A 21,341-nucleotide genomic window follows, 5' to 3' on the forward strand; every position below is an offset into this window, starting at 1 on the left:
CGTAATGCTGGTGGCTTTAGTAGTAAATGGCTACTGCAAAACACTTAAATGGCTGGAATTCTGGACGGACTAACCAGGAAACTATAATCGGCAACTGGCACCTTTTGGTGCCTCTAAATTTTGTTACAGAAGCGGCAAATTGAATTTTCTGTTTTACCAAATGATGCTGCTAGCGGAAAAAACCTTGCAAAAATGCATGTTTGTGTTGGTGTTAATGTTATGACAGCGGCCGGCGCAGCTTTCAAGAAACATTTGTCTCTTCCATTCCATCATTTATGTAGCCCATCCCTCTTTTAATTTATCTGACGAAGCCTTGGTATAAAACGTACCGTTCGAACATTTCACCCCATCAGTTTCATTACTAAACCGTACCGGGTACATACGGACGCTCAGTGTTAGCAGCTAAAAGGAGGAAAAACAAAACAGTACCGGTCATCTCGTGCCGGTTTGACCCGTGATGCTGGTGGCTACTGCAAAGTACTAAAATGGCTGGAATTCTGGACGGAAACCAGTAAACAAGAAATCGGCAACTGGCACCTTTTGGTGACTCGCAGTTTTATAATAGAAGCGATTAGTTGAATTTTATGTTTTACAATTGCTGTTGCTAGCGGAAAAAAAACCTTGCAAAAATGCATGTTTATGATGATGTTAATTTCACGACAGCGCTAGGTGTTAGCAGCTGAAAGGAGGAAAGACAAAATAGTACCGGTCATCTCGTGCCGGTTTCACCCGTTATGCTGGTGGCTCTTAGTAGATTAACCAGAAAACAACAATGTAATCGGCAACTGGCACCTTTTGGTGCCTCTAAATTTTGTTACAGAAGCGGCTAATTGAATTTTCTGTTTTACCAAATGATGCTGCTAGCGGAAAAAACCTTGCAAAAATGCATGTTTGTGTTGGTGTTAATATTATGACAGCGGCCGGCGCAGCTTTCAAGAAACATTTGTCTCTTCCATTCCATAATTTATGTAGCCCATCCCTCTTTTAATTTATCTGACGAAGCCTTGGTATAAAACGTACCGTTCGAACATTTCACCCCATCAGTTTCATTACTAAACCGTACCGGCTACATACGGACGCTATCTTGAAAGAATTCTGGACGGACTGACCAAAAACATGGATATATTCGGCACCTGGCCCCTTTTGGTGCCTCGAAATTTTGTTACAGAAGCGGCTAATTGAATTTTCTGTTTTATTACAAAATGCTGCTGCTAGCGGAAAAAACCTTGCAAATATGCATCTTTTTGTTGGTGTTAATTTTACGACAGCGGCCGGCGCCCCATCATTCTGATTCCAAAACCGCACCAGTGACATGCGGACGCTAGGTGATAGCAGCTGAAAGGAGGAAATACAAAATAGTTCCGGTCATCTCGTGCCGGTTTCACCCGTAATGCTGGTGGCTTTAGTAGTAAATGGCTACTGCAAAACACTTAAATGGCTGGAATTCTGGACGGACTAACCAGGAAACTATAATCGGCAACTGGCACCTTTTGGTGCCTCTAAATTTTGTTACAGAAGCGGCAAATTGAATTTTCTGTTTTACCAAATGATGCTGCTAGCGGAAAAAACCTTGCAAAAATGCATGTTTGTGTTGGTGTTAATATTATGACAGCGGCCGGCGCAGCTTTCAAGAAACATTTGTCTCTACCATTCCATCATCTATGTAGCCCCTCCCTTTTTATAATTATCTGACGAAGCCTTGGTATAAAACGTAACGTTCGAACATTTCACCCCATCAGTTTCATTATTAAACCGTACCGGGTACATACGGACGCTCAGTGTTAGCAGCTAAAAGGAGGAAAAACAAAATAGTACCGGTCATCTCGTGCCGGTTTGACCCGTGATGCTGGTGGCTACTGCAAAATACTAAAATGGCTGGAATTCTGGACGGAAACCGGTAAACAAGAAATCGGCAACTGGCACCTTTTGGTGCCTCGCAGTTTTATAATAGAAGCGGTTAGTTGAATTTTATGTTTTACAATTGCTGTTGCTAGCGGAAAAAACCTTGCAAAAATGCATGTTTATGTTGATGTTAATTTCACGACAGCGCTAGGTGTTAGCAGCTGAAAGGAGGAAAGACAAAATAGTACCGGTCATCTCGTGCCGGTTTCACCCGTTATGCTGGTGGCTGTTAGTAATAAATGGCTACTGCAAAATACTAAAATGGCTGGAATTCTGGACGAGAATAATCGGAAACTGGTACCTCTTGGAGCCTCGAAATTTTGTTACAGAAGTTTTGTAAAAGAAGCGTTGCAATTCCCTCTACTATTTGCTTCAATGGAATATTTTTTTTTTTAAGAATACGGTAGTCAACGTCATGCGGTCGTGTCTTGAATACCACCCTCCTACTTTTTTTAAATTAAATACACCGAACACAGTCATTTTTTATGGTCCCCCTAAATTTGGTTTCTGTACCATTGTGCATTGTTCAAAGAATTCATGGAATTCATAGAATTATGTGAGATAAAAAATAGTTGAATTCATAGAATTTGAAAAATACTAAGAGCTCATAAAATTAATGAAATTCATAGAATTTATAAAAATCATAGAATCAATGAAATTCATAGAATTGATTTTATTCATAGAATTCATAGAAATAATGGAATTCACAAAATTCATGGAATTCATAGAAATCAGAGAATTCAAAGAATTTGAAGGATTCGAAGAATTTGAAGGATTCATAGAATTCGTGGAACCCCCATAATCAATAACCATAAACGGATGATAATTCGTATGGTTTAACGATACCCCATACAGTCGGGACTATATCCCGAACTAGTTGTTAAGCACGTTTTACGGTTATTGATTATGCGGGAATTCATAGAATTCCTAGAATTGATAGAATTCATAGATTTCAGAGAATTAATAGAACTCACAGTATTAATAGAACTCATAGAGTTCATAGAATTCATAGAATTAAAAATTAACTAAAAATTAATAGAATTTATAGAATACATAGAATTTATAGAATTCATAGGATTCATAAAAATCGAAGAAATTATCTAGTCCATAGAAATCATCGAATTCATAAAATTCATGAAATTCATAGAGTTCATTGAATTAATATAGTTCGTAGAATCCACATAATCAATAGAATTCATAAAATTTGTAGAGTTCATAGAATTAATAGAATTCAAAGAATCTACAATTAATGGCAATAATAGAGTTAATAAAGGTCATAAAGTTTGAAGAATTCATAGGATCTTACGAGTTCAGAGAATTCTTAGAATTATTAGGAATAATAGAATCCATAGAAATCATTTAATTCATAAAAATCATATAAATAATAGAATCTATGGAATTCATGAAATTATATCGCAGAATTTATGCAATAAAATTAATAGAACTCATAGAATTAATCGAATTCATTGAATTCATCACTCTCATAGAATTCATAGAATTCGTCGAATTAATAGAGTTCGTCGAAATCATAGAATTCGTAGAATTTATAGAATTCATGGAATCCATAAAATAATAAAATTATAGAACTCATAGAATTAATAGAATTCAAAGAAAAAATTGAATTAATTGAATTCATAGAATTCATCTAATTCATTGAATCCATAGAATTCATGTAATTCATAGAATTTATCTAATTCATAGAATTCATCTAATTCATAGAAATCATAGTTAATTGAATTAATATAATTTGTAAAATTTGTAGAATTAATATAATTTTTCGAATTCATAGAATTCATAGTAATCTTAGAATTCCTAGAATTACTAGAGTTCATAGAATTCATAAAACTCATAGAATTCATAGAATTCATAGCATTCATAGAATTTGTACGATTCATTGAATTCATATGGAATCCATAGAATTCATAAAATCATAGAACTCCTAGAATTTACAGAATTCACAGAATTCACAGAATAAATTGAATTCATTGAATTCATTGAATTCATAGAATTCATCTCATTCATTGAATTCATAGAATTCATCTAATTCATAGAAATCATAGTTAGTTGAATTAATAGAATTTGTAAAATTTGTAGAATTAATATAATTTTTCGAATTCATAGAATTCATAGTAATCTTGGAATTCATAGAATTAATAGAATTCATAGAATTCCCAGAATTAATTGAATTTTTACGATTAATTGAATTAATAGAATTCAGATAGAACTTATAGAACTCATAGAACTCATTGAATTCATTGAATTCATTGAATTAGTAGAATTCATGGAATTCATAGAATTCATGAAATTCACGAAATTCACTGAACTCATAGAATTCATGAAATTCGCAGAATTCATTAAATTTAGAGAATTTAAAGAATTCGTCGAATTCAAAGATTTCATAGAATTCATCTAGTTTATAAAAATAATCGAATTCATAAAATTCGCAGAGTTTATAGGATTTATAGTTTATAGAATCCTTAGATATCTTAGGAACATTAGAATTCGCAGAATTCATAGAATCAATAGAAATAATAGAACTGATAGAATTGATCGAATTCAGCGAGTGCATAGAATTTATAAAATTAATAGAATTTCTAGAGTTCATAGAATTTAAAGAGTACAGAATTCATAGAATTCATAGAACTTATAGAGCTCATAGAATTCATAGATTTCATAGAACTCATAGACTTCATAGAATTTATAGAATTCATAGAATTCATAGAATTCATAGAGTTCATATAATTCATAGAAATCATAGAACTCATGGAATTAATCTAATTCATAGAACTCATGGACGGTTGATCAAAACATCTGGCATTTCTAGATCCGCAGCCAGGTTAGAGGCTGTCTATATATCAAGTGGACAACTTGGGGTGGGTAGGGGACAAAAAAATGTCTACGGATAGTGGGGAGGAGGTAATGAAAATGTCCACGTCGACAAAATATTTTGTTTCCAAAAAAATGGAAAACTTCCAAAATTCATTGGTTCATACAAAAATTCAATATATATTCATTTTAGAGTCGCTGGTAGCTATAATCCCCCAGTTGGTCTCGAGGTACGATATTGGTCTAATAAGCCAGTCGTCGCAGGTTCGAGTCTCAGCTCGGGAAAAACTGTTAGTGTCGGGTCTCAGCTCGGGAAAAACTGTTTGTGTGGTAGTTGATACTTGGCTGCGAAGTCTGTGTATAATAAACCGAAGTATCCGAATCGGAATGTAGTACCAAGGCTTTGCTTGGCTTTGTAAGCAATATTTGAGATAAATTTGGAATCGTTTCTTTTTTGTGGTCTCATAGTTTTTTTGGAAAATTTCTTAAGACATGTAGAGAACCTTCAAGAGGTAAAATAAGATTTTGTTTTGTTTTCTTTTATAGGCAGAGGTACTTTTAAGTTTTTTCAGGATTTCAAATCAAATAATTTTTCATAAAATTTGTTCCACCTCTTCACGGCACTTTCTACTTAGCTGTGAGCTAAATTTAGAATTAGTTTTGTTCGTTAGTTTTATCATTCTATGGAATCACCTTCAGCTGAATTTGGCATCAATTTCTGCTTTGGCCTTTTCTTTCATTTAGAAGCGTGAATTCGAATTATTTGCTCTTTGGTCTTCTTTAAAATATTTTCTTTATGGTCTTTCCATCTGGTTAGAATAACTTTAATAATCCTCACCAACTTGAAGGTCATTTTCGCTTTTAGTTTCAACTGTTTTTTAGAAATAATTTTCATTTTTTGGGCTTAATTTATATTTTTGTAGAAAAAGGTTTGAACCGGTTCGAGAACAATGTATCACAATTCAAGTTCCGATATTTCTTACCTTTTGTTTTTTCGTTAACGTTTTTCCATTAACGTGCTTTTTGTCACTTGAGGCTATATTCAAGATTAGTTTCTTCTTGATTTCCTTTTGGTTTTAGGGTTTTCTAGCATACACTTGTGTATGTTTAAGTTTTTTGAAGGTAATTTGGAATAAATTTTTAAAAGTAGAATTCGGCCTTTTCCTGGCGCTAATTTTTATCTAATATCTCTAATGTGACGATTTTTCTGTCTACGTGAAAAGTGGACGGCCCCTTAGCCCCTCAAGGAATAAAAAATAAGCCAGGGATGCCAGATAACATACTATTGGGTTAAAACCCTGTTCACAATTATAAAAAAATTATAATAATCGGAAATATCAAATTAATGTTACAGTTTGATTGTGTGTAAAATTTGTGTATAAATATAAAAAAGGTAATCAAACAAATTATCCAAATATTTTTTTACATTTTTTACATGCTTCCTCTTCTCCCTTCTACGCCACAAATCGTCACGATTTTCTTAACGCCATCTCTCCTCTACATGTGTAACATAGTCTTATAAAATTCATAGAATTTGTAGAAGTTGCAACAGGAACAAGAGACTAAGTTTAATGGTTCGAATAACTCTCACAGTGTTTTCGAGGAGCGATATTTACATTAACGTTACAATTTCAAACGTTCCAGTAACTTACAATATATTTTTAAATTAAATAAAAACGGTATCGTACATGTCCCTTTATCGTTTGATATCTGCAAAGAGTGAAAACTAGAATCTACAAATTGACCCATTTCAAGTCACATCAACAAAAAGGCTTGCGTAAAAGTTAGCAAATATTAACTTTTTTAGACCGACTGTATACTGGCCAGTTTCTGAGCTCAGTAACTCGTTCCCCTTGCATGATACAATGTTGCGCCGAAGATCTTCATTCGAGGTGTGATTCCATCGAACGAAAAAAAAGAGTTACTTGCCACTGTGTCGTCACCGGAGTTGGGTTGTTGAACACTTCGATCATTTCAACGCTGTTGGTATTGCGGTTCTACTACTAAAATATGGTAATTTCTTCAAGAACCGGAAGAAAACCCGAACGTTCAACCGACTCTCTTGTCAATTGCAACGATAAATAGTAGCGCAATGTGCTTCGAACGGGTTCAATCGTTCGATAGTAGCGAAGCGTGCAGGTCGCTGCCGCTAGTGTAGTGTGTCTAGGTTGTAGCATACGTTGTTGTTTTGGGTGAAATTTTAATGAGCTTTTTTTACGTTCAGTGAACTTTTGATAGAAAGGAAGAGTTTGTTTGCCTACTAGAATAACAAGGAAAAGAATGTTTCTAGTCGAGTGCTAGGTTTAGCCGTGGGTTAGATCTACGATTTAGTGTTTCGCTAGTGAAGACTCGTTTAAAAAAGTTCAAAGAGCATGGCCTTAGTTTTACGGTACCTTTTCGATTCGTACACGTTTTACTTCAGAGAGTACAATGGTGCGTAGTTTGAGAGAAAACCTCGTTATCGAGTTTATATGTTTTTTTTGTTGTAATCAGATCCCAGAGTGGAACATTTTCCTTTACTCGGATCGCCGTGGCCAGTGTTGTTGGTGATAATTCTGTATCTGAAGTTCTGCTGCAGCTGGGGTCCCCGACTGATGGAGAACCGAAAACCGTTCTGTCTCAAGTCGGTCATGAACGTGTACAATTTTTGCCAGATTTTGATAAATCTGTACATCGGTGTAGTTGGGCTGAACAATTCATATTTTGCGAATGATTTCAACCGATTGTGTGAACCGATCAACCAAAAAGTCTCCGCTTCTAGAGGCAAGCTTATCTTCGTTTCGTACTTGTACTTCATATCCAAGATTGTTGATCTGCTGGATACAGTAAGTTTACGTGTTGCACTGATGATGGCAAGTGAGACCAAACATTAAAAATGTATGTTTTTGCAGATATTTTTCGTGTTGCGGAAAAAGAACAATCAAATAACATTTTTACATATCTATCACCATGCGGGTATGGTAGCAGCTACTTACGTGTTTTCAAAGTTCATCTCGGGTAAGTGTGTGTGAATTGATTAGATTTTATTTGTCGGCAAACTTGGCACGCCTCGTTCTTGGCTAGAACAGCCCAAGTGAGGTAAATTATTCTGGAATAATTAGCGTACAAGAATGATGGCACAAAACATATCAGAATTTAGAGCTCGGAACTGTAGCGTACGTTGAATTCGGCCATTTTTTTCATATAATATTTTTGATATGTTTACATTTATTATAAGTATATATTACATATATTCATTCAATTCACCCCAATTACGGCAGCGGTTTTATTCGGTAATTGAATCATGTAGGAAGCGCTTTATTATAGAGTTCAAACGAAACCCTCACGAAATTATATTTAGTAATGAAGGCTGTTCGTTTCTTTTTCTTCACATCAGTCGAAGAGTTATGCAATCAGCTTTATTCCTTTCCTTTCCGGCTTATTATAATATCTCAGCTTCTCACTGTCTGCCTCTTTCTCAGAAATAAGAACGTATAAATTTAATAACATGTTTAAATATGTATCTCGAGCACTGCAGACTTTATCGGGCCGTCGAAACTTAAGCGTAAGCTGCTTGCAAACTCAGCAACTTTCGGTCGGCTTGAAGATGCGGGCCCTCGTTTAGTCAGACAAACAGTTTATTTTTCCAGTGGCGATGATGTGCTGCTGATTGCTTCTTCCACTCAATGTGGCGAATCCTTCCTTCATAGCAGGGAAAAGGTACTGCGGAAAGTTACCAACATCAACCAACCTTGAACCGACGTTGCAGAGATACGGCACACCGAGTAGTAATTTATAGGATTAAAAAAATTCCATCCTTCTGGGTGTTTCCAACCTGGTGGGGGTGTTGCTGGGTGGCCTCTCACTGGCAGCGTAGCAGTGGACTATTCCGTGGACGTGGACTATTCCAGCGTTCAGCCCGTATTGAACTTTTTGAAATTTGTTTGTTTGTTCACCATTCGAGAAAATTAATGTTGTTAGTGGTTGATCTCAAGCTTAATTAATGTAATACATTTTGAATGCAATTGGATTGAACGTGTTTTTTTTTTCGTTGACCTTAACAAAATTTCATTAACATGGAAAGCAGAACATTCTACCGATTTAATGTTAACAGCTCCATTTGTGTAGCTTTACTGAGTATTGCATACCGGAAACAGAGCTTTAGTTTGTTAGTTACGCCTGTTGAGCGCATATTATTCTTGGGAGTGCTCCTTCATATTTAACTCGTTGCACATGTTTTATGCTTATTACAATTCAACAGCGAGAGTGTATTTGGACAGAAAAATAAAAGTACAAGTAAGGACCAAGCGAAGCGTCATCAGCCTTGCACATTGCATGCGAGTACATTTTCATTTTGGCCTTATTTTGTCCTTCTGTTTCTGTAGAAAGCTTTGGTAAATAATCCGTCAAATTGTTTTCTTCAGTTATGTTTTATATTTACCTAACTAACTAGGCTGGCTTGAACAAAATCATTTGATAGGTTTTTGGCAAAAACAAATAAATTTGTCGAGGATTAACTTGAAAGCAGTAGAGTGTCGTTGAAATAATTTTTTTAAGAGCCGCGGTGACGCCATTTAAGTAGTGATCGCTTACCAAATCGAGCTGGAAAATACATTTTTATTTCTACCGTTTCAGGAAACGATTGGGCACTAGTAGCGTAACCTGACTGTCATTGTTTATTTAAATGAGTTCTTGAAGGCCTTTGTGAATTATCCAGACGAACGTCAAATAATAAATTTCATATAATTTTTTTTCTCGGTGCATATATTTTAGGAAGCATTATTGGTCCAATAATTCTAACTCAACTAATTCTTAGACAGTTGTTCTATATAGCTGAAGGTTTCCAAACTACAATGCCTTGCAAAAAGCGTAGCATAAGGTCTGGTCTTGAGGAGGACCAGCGTTTCTTCTTGCCTTTTGGGCAAGTAATAGCAAATCTTCCGCGTCTTCCAATGACAACTTCAGATTCAATTTGATAAACGAGCCATTAGCTTCGACAGACTTTAAGGATCAGTTACGTTTGCTATTATACCGCTCTTGGGTTTTCTGTTGATTATTGAAAGTTTTCCAAATCGTTTCAAAACTAATTCTGGAATATTTATTGTGAGCGAAAAATGCCTGTTGTTACTATTAACATTGATAATTAAATTTCCATTAAAAGTGTCATAAAATAAATGGCAGCACTGCTCGGGTGTCCGGATTTTTTTGTGTTCAACCTTTATGATGAATTGATTGATGAATTTTGATGTGGACGGTATTCTTTTAAAATTCAATAAACTTAACATCAGCGTAGGTAATATGATTTAGGAATTGGTACTCCATTCCTGGTATGGAGTTGAGATGGAACCTCCGAAGAAGTTGTACCCCGATGAAGCAAGAGACCCGCAAAAGCAAAGCGAAAGCGCTGAGCTCTCAGGTTCAGCCTTGCAAAAGCGAAAACTGTCGCTTGGGACTTTGCCGATTTTCCTTAAATGATAAAGAGTAGGACAGTGTCCAGTGAGGAGCCCCGTGATGATGCGTAGTTCGCTACGAGTTAAACTAAGTAGCCTTTTGGTAACCGCTAGGTCATGGTAGCTAAATTGTCTACCTTGTCTACAACCTTGAACATATTGCCAATGAGATGCTATTCCTAGTTTTTCCCATGCACTTAGTTCGCCTTTAATAACGGATGTGAAGGTACTCAGAAACGGCTCAGGTCCAATGAATTGCAGTGAAGATCCTTGTTTTGCTAGGCGATTCAGTGCATGTGCTATGTATGTTCAATTTCCTTCGATTTTGCGGTAACCGGGTACTTAAAATAGCATAACTTTGTTAGAACAAGAAGGTTCCATGGGTATTGCAAAGCACTTCAAAACTAGTCTAGAAACACATTCGAAGGCAGCTTTCGATCGAATTGACCATTACACATTATTGCGTGAAATTTAACGACTAGGAGCGTTGCATCCATTTGTTGAATGGTTAAAGTCGTATTCATGTGGAAGGATACTAGGTGTGAGGCTTAGTTTTTGTGTTTCGTCGCAATTCACAAATTAACCTGGAGTTCCGCAGCTTTACTTTTCGCGCTATTCTTCAATGATGCAATGCTGCGGTTAAAGGTTGGTTGTAAGTTGGTATATGCTGATGATTTGAGGTTGTATCTGGTAGTTCGTACAGTCGACAACTGTCGTAAATTGCAAGATATGTTAAATGTTTTCGTCGACTGGTGCCATAGAAACCGGCTGGTAATTATCATTGGAAAATGTGAAGTCATGACATTCCGCCGTATTTTGAACCCAATTATATTCGAGTACCGCATAGATAGACTTGAGCTGAGAAGAGTTGACTGTGTTTGCGACCCTGGCATTCTACTTGACGCTAGGCTTACTTTTCACCTACATCATGCCAGCCTGATATGAAAGGCGACTCGACAGCTGGGATTTATTGCAAAAAATGGCCGTGACTTTAAAAATCCTTACTGCCTAGAACCTTTGTATTGCTCACTAGTACGACCCTTACTTGAAAATTGTAGCTTAATTTGGTACCCTCACTTAACTTGGTGTCTGCGGATCGAACGCGTCCAGAAGAGATTTGTCCGACTTGCATTACGTGACCTTTCCTGGGGTGATCCAAACAACCTTTCACCGTACCCTGGTCGCTGTCGATGACTTTGCCTAGACACGCTTGAACGCAGTCATAAAATCCAGCAAGCTGCACTTGTGGCGAAAATACTAAACGGCGAAATAGATCCATCGACTCTCCTTTCCCTGCTGAACTTCCGTGCCTCTCAACGTTCCTTAGGCCAGGGACATACTGGCGCGTTCTGCGTTGCGGGGACGGTTCGCCTTGCCGTGGGTTAATGTACAGCGCTGAGTAGAGCTGTACATTAACCCACGGCAAGGCGAACCGTCTCCGCAACGCAGAACGCGCCAGTATGTACCTGGCCTTACGATCAACTGTAGTAAGCCACCGCATTTCATCGCACATCCTCTAAGCTCAATGGACCATTTACCGCTGCAATTAGAACGTTTTCGAACGTAGAACTATTGAGCTTGGCGAACCATCCCGCAAGTTTGTGTATAGTTGTGCGAAACAAATTTCTTGCAGACTTGACTTTGATTTATTGAACTATTGTCGGATAAATTATAGTAAACAAATAAACAAAGAAATATGTGGCAAACTTTAATGCCATTAGTGCAGCCTGACTGTCTAAAAAGATTCCGATTTTGGATAGTTATGCTTTAGACATATCGTAGCCCAGATGTATATTGTGTATACCTCTGCTTGAAAGAGGGTTGGCCAAAGAGATAGTGGCCTTCATATCGTAGACCCCTGACCCAGACTGGGATCTGATTTTCGAACCATCCATGTAGAAACGGATAGTGGCCGATGGAACGTCCATGTTTGGGTTTGCTCTCATTTAGTCCGATACTGTTGTTACTAAAGGTGTTAACTTTAACTCCTTCAGGATGCTTGGGTGACCCACTACGTCATCTTCGAGCATCTTGGTATTTCTTCGCAGCTTTAGTGCGTCAAGCTTTCCTTCCTTCTTCACATGGAGATGTAGAGGCAGTAAGCAGAGCATTGTGTCGATGGCTGCAGTCGTGGTTGTGCACAAGTCACTGCTAACTGAAAGATAGGACATTCGTTGAACTTTAGTAGGTTTAACCTGAGCTGTCCTTGTATTAACCTTAGTCCATACGAGCTACGTAGGTTACACGAAGCCGAGCAATGGTGATGTAAGGCCAGGGCCACTAATTGTGGTTTTACCCCCAGGTTTTGCCGAACAGTGTACTGAAAGCCCATTTCTTTTTTGATAGCGTAGTCTAGTTAAGCAGTTCAGTTCAACTTCTTATTCAAAATGATTCCAAGATATTTGGTCATTGCTGAAACTCAGTCTTACCCCATTCCATAGCGGAGGAATAATTGAATGCATCCTTCGCTTGGTACAGGGTATGATGACTGTTTTAGTGGGGTTTCAGCCCTTTTTCTACGTACCACTGGAAAGTGGTGTTAAGAGCCGTTTGCATACGAGTAGATAGAGTTGCATCACATATTCCCCGAACAATAAGGACAATAACCAATGACTTCGTAGCCTAGCTGCAATGGTTGGTTAGAAGAACGTTTACCGCAAGCGACCATTTAAGCCTATTACTTACTTTCATGGTGAAACATCCCTCAGGATTTCACTTGCGTCACAATGTTACGCCAACGCACTCGGTCCCAGGGCAGCTTGTCTCCAGTTTCTTGAGCGTTCTACATTCCGAAATCTTGCTCCACTTGGTTCCACTACCTAGCTCGTTGCGCGTCACTATGTCTTGTACCGGCCGCATCCGAGACAAACATCATTTCTGGGGGAACATGTCCCACCCATTGTACCCTTCCAGCTTTAGCGACTTTCTGGATACGGGCTCATCGTAGAGTTGCACCGGCTCGTGTTTTATTCTTCGCCTCCCTACGCCATCCTCACATACTCCGTCGAAGATAGTCCTAAGCACACGTCGTTCGAAAACGGCCAGTGCTTGCAAGTCCTCCTCGAGCATTGTCCATGTCTCGCGCCGGATTATTGGTCTTACGAACGCCTTGTACATAATGCACTTGGTACGGGGGCGAAGTTTACCAGACCTTTAAGTCTTGTGGAGTCCGTAGTAGGCACGACTTCCAGCTACAATACGTCTGCGGATTTCTCTGCTGCAGTTGTTGTCTGACGTTACCAATGATCCGAGGAACACAAATTCGTCGACCACCTTGAACTACGCTACTGCCTATGCGAGCCCTATCGCGCTCGGTTCCCCCGGTAATACTAGCAGATACTTAGTCTTCGACGTATTTGCTTTTAATCCAACCTATTCAGATTCACGTTTCAGCTTGGTATACAGTTCAGCAGCCGCCTGTAACGTTTTTCCGGCCACGGCCACGTCATCAGCGAAGCAGATGAACTGGCTGGATTTATTAAAGATCATGCCTCGCATGTTGAAGGCTACACGTTTCATAACAATTTCAAGCGCAATGTTGCACAGTAGGCTGCAGAGACCGTCGCCTTGTCGAAGTCCCTTGCGTGTTTCAAACGGGTTTGATACCGCACTTGAAATCTTCACACAGCACTGTACATCCATTGTGGACCTTATCAGTCTTGTTAGTTTCGCAGGGAAGCCATTTTCTTCCATAACTTTCCAGAGCTCTACACGGTCGGTGTAATCGTTAGCAGCCCTTAAATCGACGAATAGGTGGTGCGTGGGGGAGTTCGTATTCGCGACACTTTTGGAAGATCTGCCGCAGCGTAAAGATTTGGGCCGTTGTCGATAACCCATCCACAAAACAGGCTTGATTCCTTACCCTAAACCTTCGTGGCAACGTTAAGCGGCGAAAGATGATCTGGGATAGCACTTTATAGGTTGTGTTGAGAATAGTGATCGCTCGGTAGTTCTCACCTTCCAACTTGTTGCCCTTCTTATATATATGGGGCATATTACTACCTCGTCCGTTAGCTGCTCTGTATCTCAGATCCGGACTATCAGCTGATGCCAAGCCAAACTATTTGGGCGAAGCTTGGTAAGGTCTGCTGCGATGACATCCTTTCCAGCTGATCTGTTATTCTTTAGCTGCTTGATAGCATCCTTAACTTCACTTATGAGGGGCGATATGTCTCCCTCGTCCGCTGTGCAGACGAAGTCGTTCCTACCATCTTGGTTTTCTGCCTCTGCGCATTCAGGTGTTCATTGTAGTGCTGCTTTGTCGATCACCTCACGTTCATTTGTCAAGATTCCACCATCTTTATCCCCCCGACACATTTTAGCTCGCGGTACAAAGCCTGTGCGGGATGCGTTTAGTTTCTTGAGAACGATACAGCTGCTCCATTTCCAGCTCTTCCAGGCGGCGCTTTTTCTCCAGGAAAAGATGGGTCTGCTGTCTTCGTTTCTGTTTGTATCGCCCCACGTTATGACGGGTCCTTTGCTACAGCATCAATGCCCGCACTGCATTCTTCTCGTCTAGAATCGTTTGACACTCTTTGTCGAACCAGCCGTAACGTTGATTCCTCTCGACGAATCCAACAGTACCATTCGCTGTGTTTGTCAATGGCTACTTTCACAATACTGCAGCAGTCCTCCAGAGGGGCTTCGGTAAGCTCTCCCTCATCCGACAACGCTGTCACAAGGCTTTGCGCGTACTCAGTAGCGACTTCGGCGAGTTTAAGTCGCCTCAGATCATAACGTGGCGGGTGACGGTAGCGGATGTTTTTGACAACCGAAAGACTTTGGTGCATTTTGACCATTAGAAGAATCGACGGTAGATTTACGGTAGATTCGGTTAGATCCCAAGCAGCACTTGCAACATGTTTTCAAATGAGACTACTCAATATTTGTAGTATTAAAACTTTTTTAACGGTGCAAGAAACTTTTACGGTTAATCTAAAGAAATTTAAAAGAATTGAGCAACATTTTGTTATTTACGTGTATCATTCTCGTAACTGAACACTAGAAATTGCTCAACAGTTTTCTGCAATCTATTTCCAACTGCATATTCCATGATGCTTTTAAATAACGATAATGTCACATCATGTTGCATATTGTTGTTTCAAAAATGTTTTCTTCTAAGGAAAGCAAACTAGTAATGAGAATGTATAGCAACATCTCATTAAACCATATATTTGCTAAAATTACCACACAGTAAAAGCCATCTTTAATATAAATGAATGATAAATGATTATTGTTGGAAATATGGTTTTGTTATTTCATATTTCGCATGATTAACACTGCATATTCACTGAGCAAGGTATTCTGAACTATCGTTTACCAAAACATTGTTTATAATTTGGCGAGTTTGAATCATGAAATTTCTTTTACAACACTTTATAAAAGGCGCGTGAATAATTACGAAGTAAAAACATTTTTTGCACGGTAAATTTCGAATCGCAGGTAGAATTACATACCTATCAGAAGCGTAAGTAGAGAAAAATTTCGATACATTTGTAGTTATATGAAACTTCGCGACACCATCACCGAAGCGTAATGAGAGTAAAGGTAAACAAACTAAATTTTATTTCTCCTCTCTTTTCTTTCTATACTGCAGCGGCTACCGATGCAGATGATGATTCAACATAGCACTGTTAGTTGCATATAGGCTCCACATCTTGCGCTTTTTCGGTTATTTACAAGTTGAATAAAATTAACGGATGCGAATTATTACAATCTTTGAATGCTGCATTGAGAGTTGCATTTGCTTCATTGCAACACTGTGTGCTGCTTGGGATCCGATAATATTCAAGAAGTGAAAGGTGTGTCCAGGTCGTGTGTGTTGACGCAGCTCTGGTAGATGGTGTAGCCATTTATATGCGTATGTACAGATACTCCCCTCCAGCATACGTACTGCAGCGCTTCAATGTCGCACTTGCGGACTCTCAATACGTCGAAAAGAATGCGAGTACTTCCCAAATACTGCAAGGTATACAGCCCTAGGGTTGTATGAAATGGTGACGTGGGACTAAACACTGTAATTAAAAGAATTTTTAGTCACAAAGGTTAGAGAATCAGCAGACAGCAACAATTCGTTTGTCCTGTGGTTTAAGTATTTTTTTATACGCAGCCTCCCCATAAATTTTTTTTTAGAAATATATTGAACAACACTCGAAAGAACTTTGACTTCACTTAACGATATTCTGTAGTGTTTTTTTGTGCGAACAACATTTATTTAACAAGGCACAAGCGTGTCGTTGTTATTGTAGAAGCACCAAGAATTTCTCGCAATGCGTCTGAATCAGAATTAACTCTGATTCCTCATAAACCAAATCCAACAATACCTACGTTATCAAAATACATTGTTTGTTTTATTTAACTCTGATCAAATTAAATTTATTACATAAATCTTACTATGGAAATAATTTCGAAGCCGTTACTTAGGTTCACTAATGGGGAAACATAAGAAGATATGTTGAACAAAATAATCAATAAGTCCAGCGAAAAGTCATAACAATCAACAATTACAAGGAAGTTAAAGTTCGAAATGATTAATTTCTGTTATGTTCTGTTTGACAATTTTTTTTCATTTGCCAACAATTACATTCACTGTATTACGAAGACAGCTAATATACGTAAGAATATTATTTGTTAAGTTGAAAACAAAAATATATCATCTAACAATGTTGAAATGTGAGCAAAGATTCTGAATAAATCCTAGTGAATCGACAAAATATTCAGAAGCATTCGCTGGCTCTTAAGCTTCTATAAATTTGTATTTTCAGAAATCTACTCTTTCGATCACGATCATTTAGTGAATATCGGAGATAAAATGCAAAAACAAATCTTATGACCGTTGCAAAAATGCTCAATTTTTGTTGAGTAGTTTATATTTTTTCTAAGGTAACCATATCCATGAGATAAACTTTCAATTGAATATTAAATTCAACTGACGATATGTATATTATACTGTACGGTATTGTTGCTTTTACCAGTATGTTTTCTTTCAAGACATCAGTTTTTATTATGCTCTGACAGCAGGTTTAAAAATTGTTCAAGTAAAAGGCTTGTTTCAAAATTTTTCAAAAGATCTTTACCTTCGAGACTTCAAATTAGTCTAAGTTCATGGAAGCAAACTTAAATTGACCTGTTGGGACGGGGGAACTCTGTCCATTTTTTTTTTGATATGGAAACCAAAAATATCACAGGGAATGGTTGGTGTCCATTCACAACGTCTGTGCTAGGAATGCTTGCGCGTGATTGGTTCATTGTTCGCGTAAATTTTCTAGTAACATTTTATCAATTTTCACCGTTGAGCAGTGAAATAATAATGATGACTAGCGTATTATAAAATTGTTACACGTTTTATCTATCCAACAATATATTGGTTATTGTTATCCATCATGAGGTTATACTGTTATTATCGTTTAAAATCTGACGTAACATTCGCCAGTTTCGTTTCCTATTTTACAGAATGCATTCCAGTATAGAAAACAAAGACGTAGTCCCACGTCAAAAATTGAAAGACTTCCAGTTCCATGATCCGAATTTCCAATCGTTAGTCCGTTTTCGTTGCTTAGGTCTATGCCGATTGTTTTGGTCCGTATTAACATTACTTGCTTCCATTCTAGCCTACTTTTATTTATTTTGGAGTGGAGAGAGAGCTCCTTCCTGAGTACACCCTTTCACTATTTCTATCGTGACATACATATTTCCCAGTGCAGCTGTGATCATCCTGCTCAAAAGCATTGCTTGAATCCAGCTCATTGTAGTATTGTCGACTCCTTTATTTTGTAGAGCCGTGAGCATTTACGCAAAGGATATATTATCGAAAGCTCCCTCAATATCAAAAAAGCGCAGACCTCTGTTTTTTATATTTTAGTGACTACTCGATCTTTGTCACTAGCCGACGCAAACCGGTTTCAGTAAATTTACCCTGTTGGTAAGTATATTGAAACTTATACAATGGTAAGTCCTTCAGAAACTCGCTGCGGATGTAGTTAACCGTAATTTTCTCCATCAATTTGAGACGAGTTGACGTCAAACTTACAGGTCTGAAAATTTCGGGCAATGTTTTGTCTTTTTTTGCCCGGCTTTGGTATAACCTTGACGCCTTGACGTTCCGCCAGCTGACCGGGATATGTCCAAGAGTAAAGTTGGCTCGAAACAGGCCAATGAGTTCGGACATGATGATTTCGTCCGGTTTTTGCAGAAAGATTAGTAGGTTGTCATCCGGTCCTGGTGGCTTCATAGGCTCAGGGAAGCTTAGTGCCCAGTTGATCGAAGTCTCCATGAACGGTCGACGAGCGAGCACTGCGGAATCACGTGACGTCATGCGTCTGGATCCTAAGCTCTGTAGTTCTTCAAACGTTAGACCCGGAGGTCACTGTCGAGCCAGGAATGTGAATGTTTAAGAGAACATCCAACGTTTCTTTGGTAGTGACAGTCATACTTCCATCTCCCTTTTTCAATTGCCCAAGATCACTCGTATGATCTTTGGACATCGCTTTTTACAGTCGTGTAGCCTCAGACAGAGTCTGAATGTTCTCACAGAATCGAGCTCTGGATCTGCTTTTGGCCTTGCTAATATGTAGTGTTACTATCAGATATCAGGTAGGTCGGCTAAGCCATGGCTTATAACGGCACGTTCCCCTCACATGTGGAGGATTTGTGCCTAGTGTTACTATACACTCACATTAAGGTGCTGCCACATGAAGCACGAAAACTATGATATAGTTCCCTATGACACCTATGGCTCAAAAGTATGCGCTATAATGATGTAGCGCGGGATTCTACTGTCAAAAGCTATTATATAAATCCGTCATGACGGAATAGTTCATAGCCTATTATTTCGCGATAAAAAAATGCTTTATACGATCAACTATAACTTAGAAACTATTGCATTGGTGTATTAGCGTCCGTGTGGCGGCACCTTTACGCTTTCAATCTACTTCACTTATAAATTCTATCAATTTCACTCATCACGTTTTACGATAAGTAATGTGCTTTGCTAGGTAAGCAAAAACAATTTGTATACTAGTTGTGAAAGGTCAACTCAATGAAAAATAAGGAAAATCGTATGGAGTTTTCCAAATCTTTTCCACTTTTTTTTCTTCTGTAAGCTACATTAAGTCATTTAATTCAAAAGACAGAAGGTTCTTATTCAGGTATTAGACGACGCAAATATTTGCTATTTTTGGTACGATTTTTATTTGCACAAAATAAAATCTGTATTGAAAAATAGCAAATATTTGCCTCGTCTAATACCTGCTTTATTTACGTACGTACATTTTTCTAGTACATCAATATCTGCTATTTTTATTCCAACCATCCCGAGGCGTATCAATTCACCGAACCATTTTTCATTTCTAATCATTCTGCACTGCATAAAAATTTCACGCACCGTCGACAGCCTTCACACAGGACACAGCAGCCTCAGCCAGCCAGGGTAACTATCAGTGACAGTAGCGGCATAGTGGCGCCATATCAATTATGTACCGCAATTTGACCCTGTATAATGATACACAAGTTTCTGTTTTATGGCTTTTTCCGGTTGACGACCGACCGTCCGACCGGTGACCCACAGTTACAGTTCTGTAGACGGATATATTTTTGACTGGCTACCACATGCATCCGGCTGTCCTACTGTAGGATTTTCCATCCCCCCTAGTGGCCCATTTAAACATATTGAAAAACTCACTCACCGTGTCTCGTTTGTAGGAAGCCACGCGACGCTGCTTGGGCTGATCAACAGTTATGTGCATGTCATCATGTACTTCTATTACTTCCTGACCTCGTTCCGGCCGGAGCTGAAGAATTCTCTCTGGTGGAAAAAGCACATCACGCAGGTTCAATTGGTACGTATTACTGCAATGTGGGATGCACTTTTCAGAGCTAATTTGGTGCACTGCTATTTTCGTCCTTTGAATCGTGGCAATTATCGAATAGCGTTGGACACTGATAACAACCTACATCTAGAGTTTCTGCTGTTTAAATGTCAACCATTTGAAAAAGTTTTTTTTTATTCCATTTTCAGCTACAATTTCTGATTCTCATGGTACACTTCGGACTGCCGCTGCTGCTAGGCTACTGCGACTACCCGAAGGCTATACTACTAATCGGTTTCACGCAGAATCTTTTCATGTTCATACTGTTTGCCGACTTCTACGTCAAGGCCTACTTCAAAAAGCGAAAGTCGAGTACAGTGACGGTGACGCAGAACGCCGACGGGAGCCCACTCGAATCCGCCACCATTAGCACAGACAGATCCATTAAACATTCATGAGATGATATTGAATTGAAACCCCACCAAATTAATCATTTACTCCATCGCCCATACTCAATGCAGCCACCACCAGTGCCTCCAAATGCGACAATTATGTTGTGTTTTTGTGTATTACATTATTTTAAAATTGATGGTTTTTCGATAAGAGGAAATCAAGGACTTTTGAATTTTTGTAACGAACAAACACGACAAATTGTACGTAGGTTCTGGTTGGCGTGCATTGTTATTTATTAGGCATCCACATAGCAAATATTATCTAGTTGTGCATTTTTATTTCGAGCCCACAATAAACAGTCGATTGAATTAATGATGTTATCTGATCCCTAAACCAAACAATTGTATGCCTTTATTATACTGATAGAAAGCAGTGAAAAAATGTAGATTTGAGCCATAACCTTTAGGGACAAGTTCATCGATCAAACCTTTTCATACCACCAATCTTTGACATCTTGTGGTTTCTCTTCGATAGAGTTTTTTTTAAATTGCTTTTTTACAACCTTTGAGATATTTTTGGAACCAAAAATATATATAAATAAAATGAAATTTATTATCAAAATTAATTTTTGAAAGAAAACTTAAATTATGACATAAAATATGGCAAAATGTTATTCATGGACAGTTGTTTTCTAAGTGAAAGCTGTCTATTGCGAAATAAATTAGAAAAATGTAAAAAATATGTGGGGATTAAAATTTTTTTATAACAAACGCGAGGGTCATTTAGTCATTTCTCTATTCGCCAAAGTTCAAAATACAAAATTTGAATTTCTTTCTTTTCTTTGTGACGGCACCTGTGAAAGAATATAGGTAGGTACATAATTTTGAAAGTACTTTATATCACAATGTTTACTTACCTTTAAAAGATGTTCAATTTCATAGTTGGAGGTTTGCATTTTTGACTCAAAGAACAACACGAAAAAAGC

At 38.1% G+C, this 21,341-nt stretch overlaps 1 protein-coding gene across 3 annotated transcripts; it reads left to right on the forward strand.

Annotated features, from left to right (window-relative positions):
- Positions 1-6,756: 6,756 nt before the first annotated feature.
- On the forward strand, positions 6,757-21,030 carry LOC129731957 (elongation of very long chain fatty acids protein AAEL008004-like). 3 transcript variants are annotated; one of them, XM_055692364.1, is made up of 7 exons: positions 6,785-6,895; positions 6,953-7,161; positions 7,222-7,553; positions 7,620-7,725; positions 19,549-19,584; positions 19,857-19,993; positions 20,173-21,030. In XM_055692364.1, exons 2-7 carry the CDS (start codon positions 7,101-7,103, stop codon positions 20,419-20,421), a joined length of 921 nt encoding a protein of 306 aa, XP_055548339.1. In that variant the 5' UTR covers positions 6,785-6,895; positions 6,953-7,100; the 3' UTR covers positions 20,422-21,030. The 3 variants fall into 3 exon arrangements, with proteins under 3 accessions (XP_055548338.1, XP_055548340.1, XP_055548339.1); XM_055692363.1 differs by having other exon boundaries at positions 6,757-7,161; XM_055692365.1 differs by lacking the exon at positions 19,549-19,584 and having other exon boundaries at positions 6,763-7,161.
- The last annotated feature ends 311 nt before the right edge of the window (positions 21,031-21,341 follow it).

The sequence above is a fragment of the Wyeomyia smithii genome, chromosome 3 (assembly GCF_029784165.1).
Source record: "Wyeomyia smithii strain HCP4-BCI-WySm-NY-G18 chromosome 3, ASM2978416v1, whole genome shotgun sequence".
NCBI lineage: Eukaryota > Metazoa > Arthropoda > Insecta > Diptera > Culicidae > Wyeomyia > Wyeomyia smithii.

Excerpts from the sequence above, each read along its gene's own strand:
- LOC129731957 (XM_055692363.1), top strand. The coding sequence starts at position 7,101 with ATGGCCTTAGTTTTACGGTACCTTTTCGATTCGTACACGTTTTACTTC. Across the intron at positions 19,585-19,856 it reads AGCAGCCTCAGCCAGCCAGG|GAAGCCACGCGACGCTGCTT; the intron begins GTAACTATCAGT and ends TCTCGTTTGTAG. Across the intron at positions 19,994-20,172 it reads ACATCACGCAGGTTCAATTG|CTACAATTTCTGATTCTCAT; the intron begins GTACGTATTACT and ends TTCCATTTTCAG.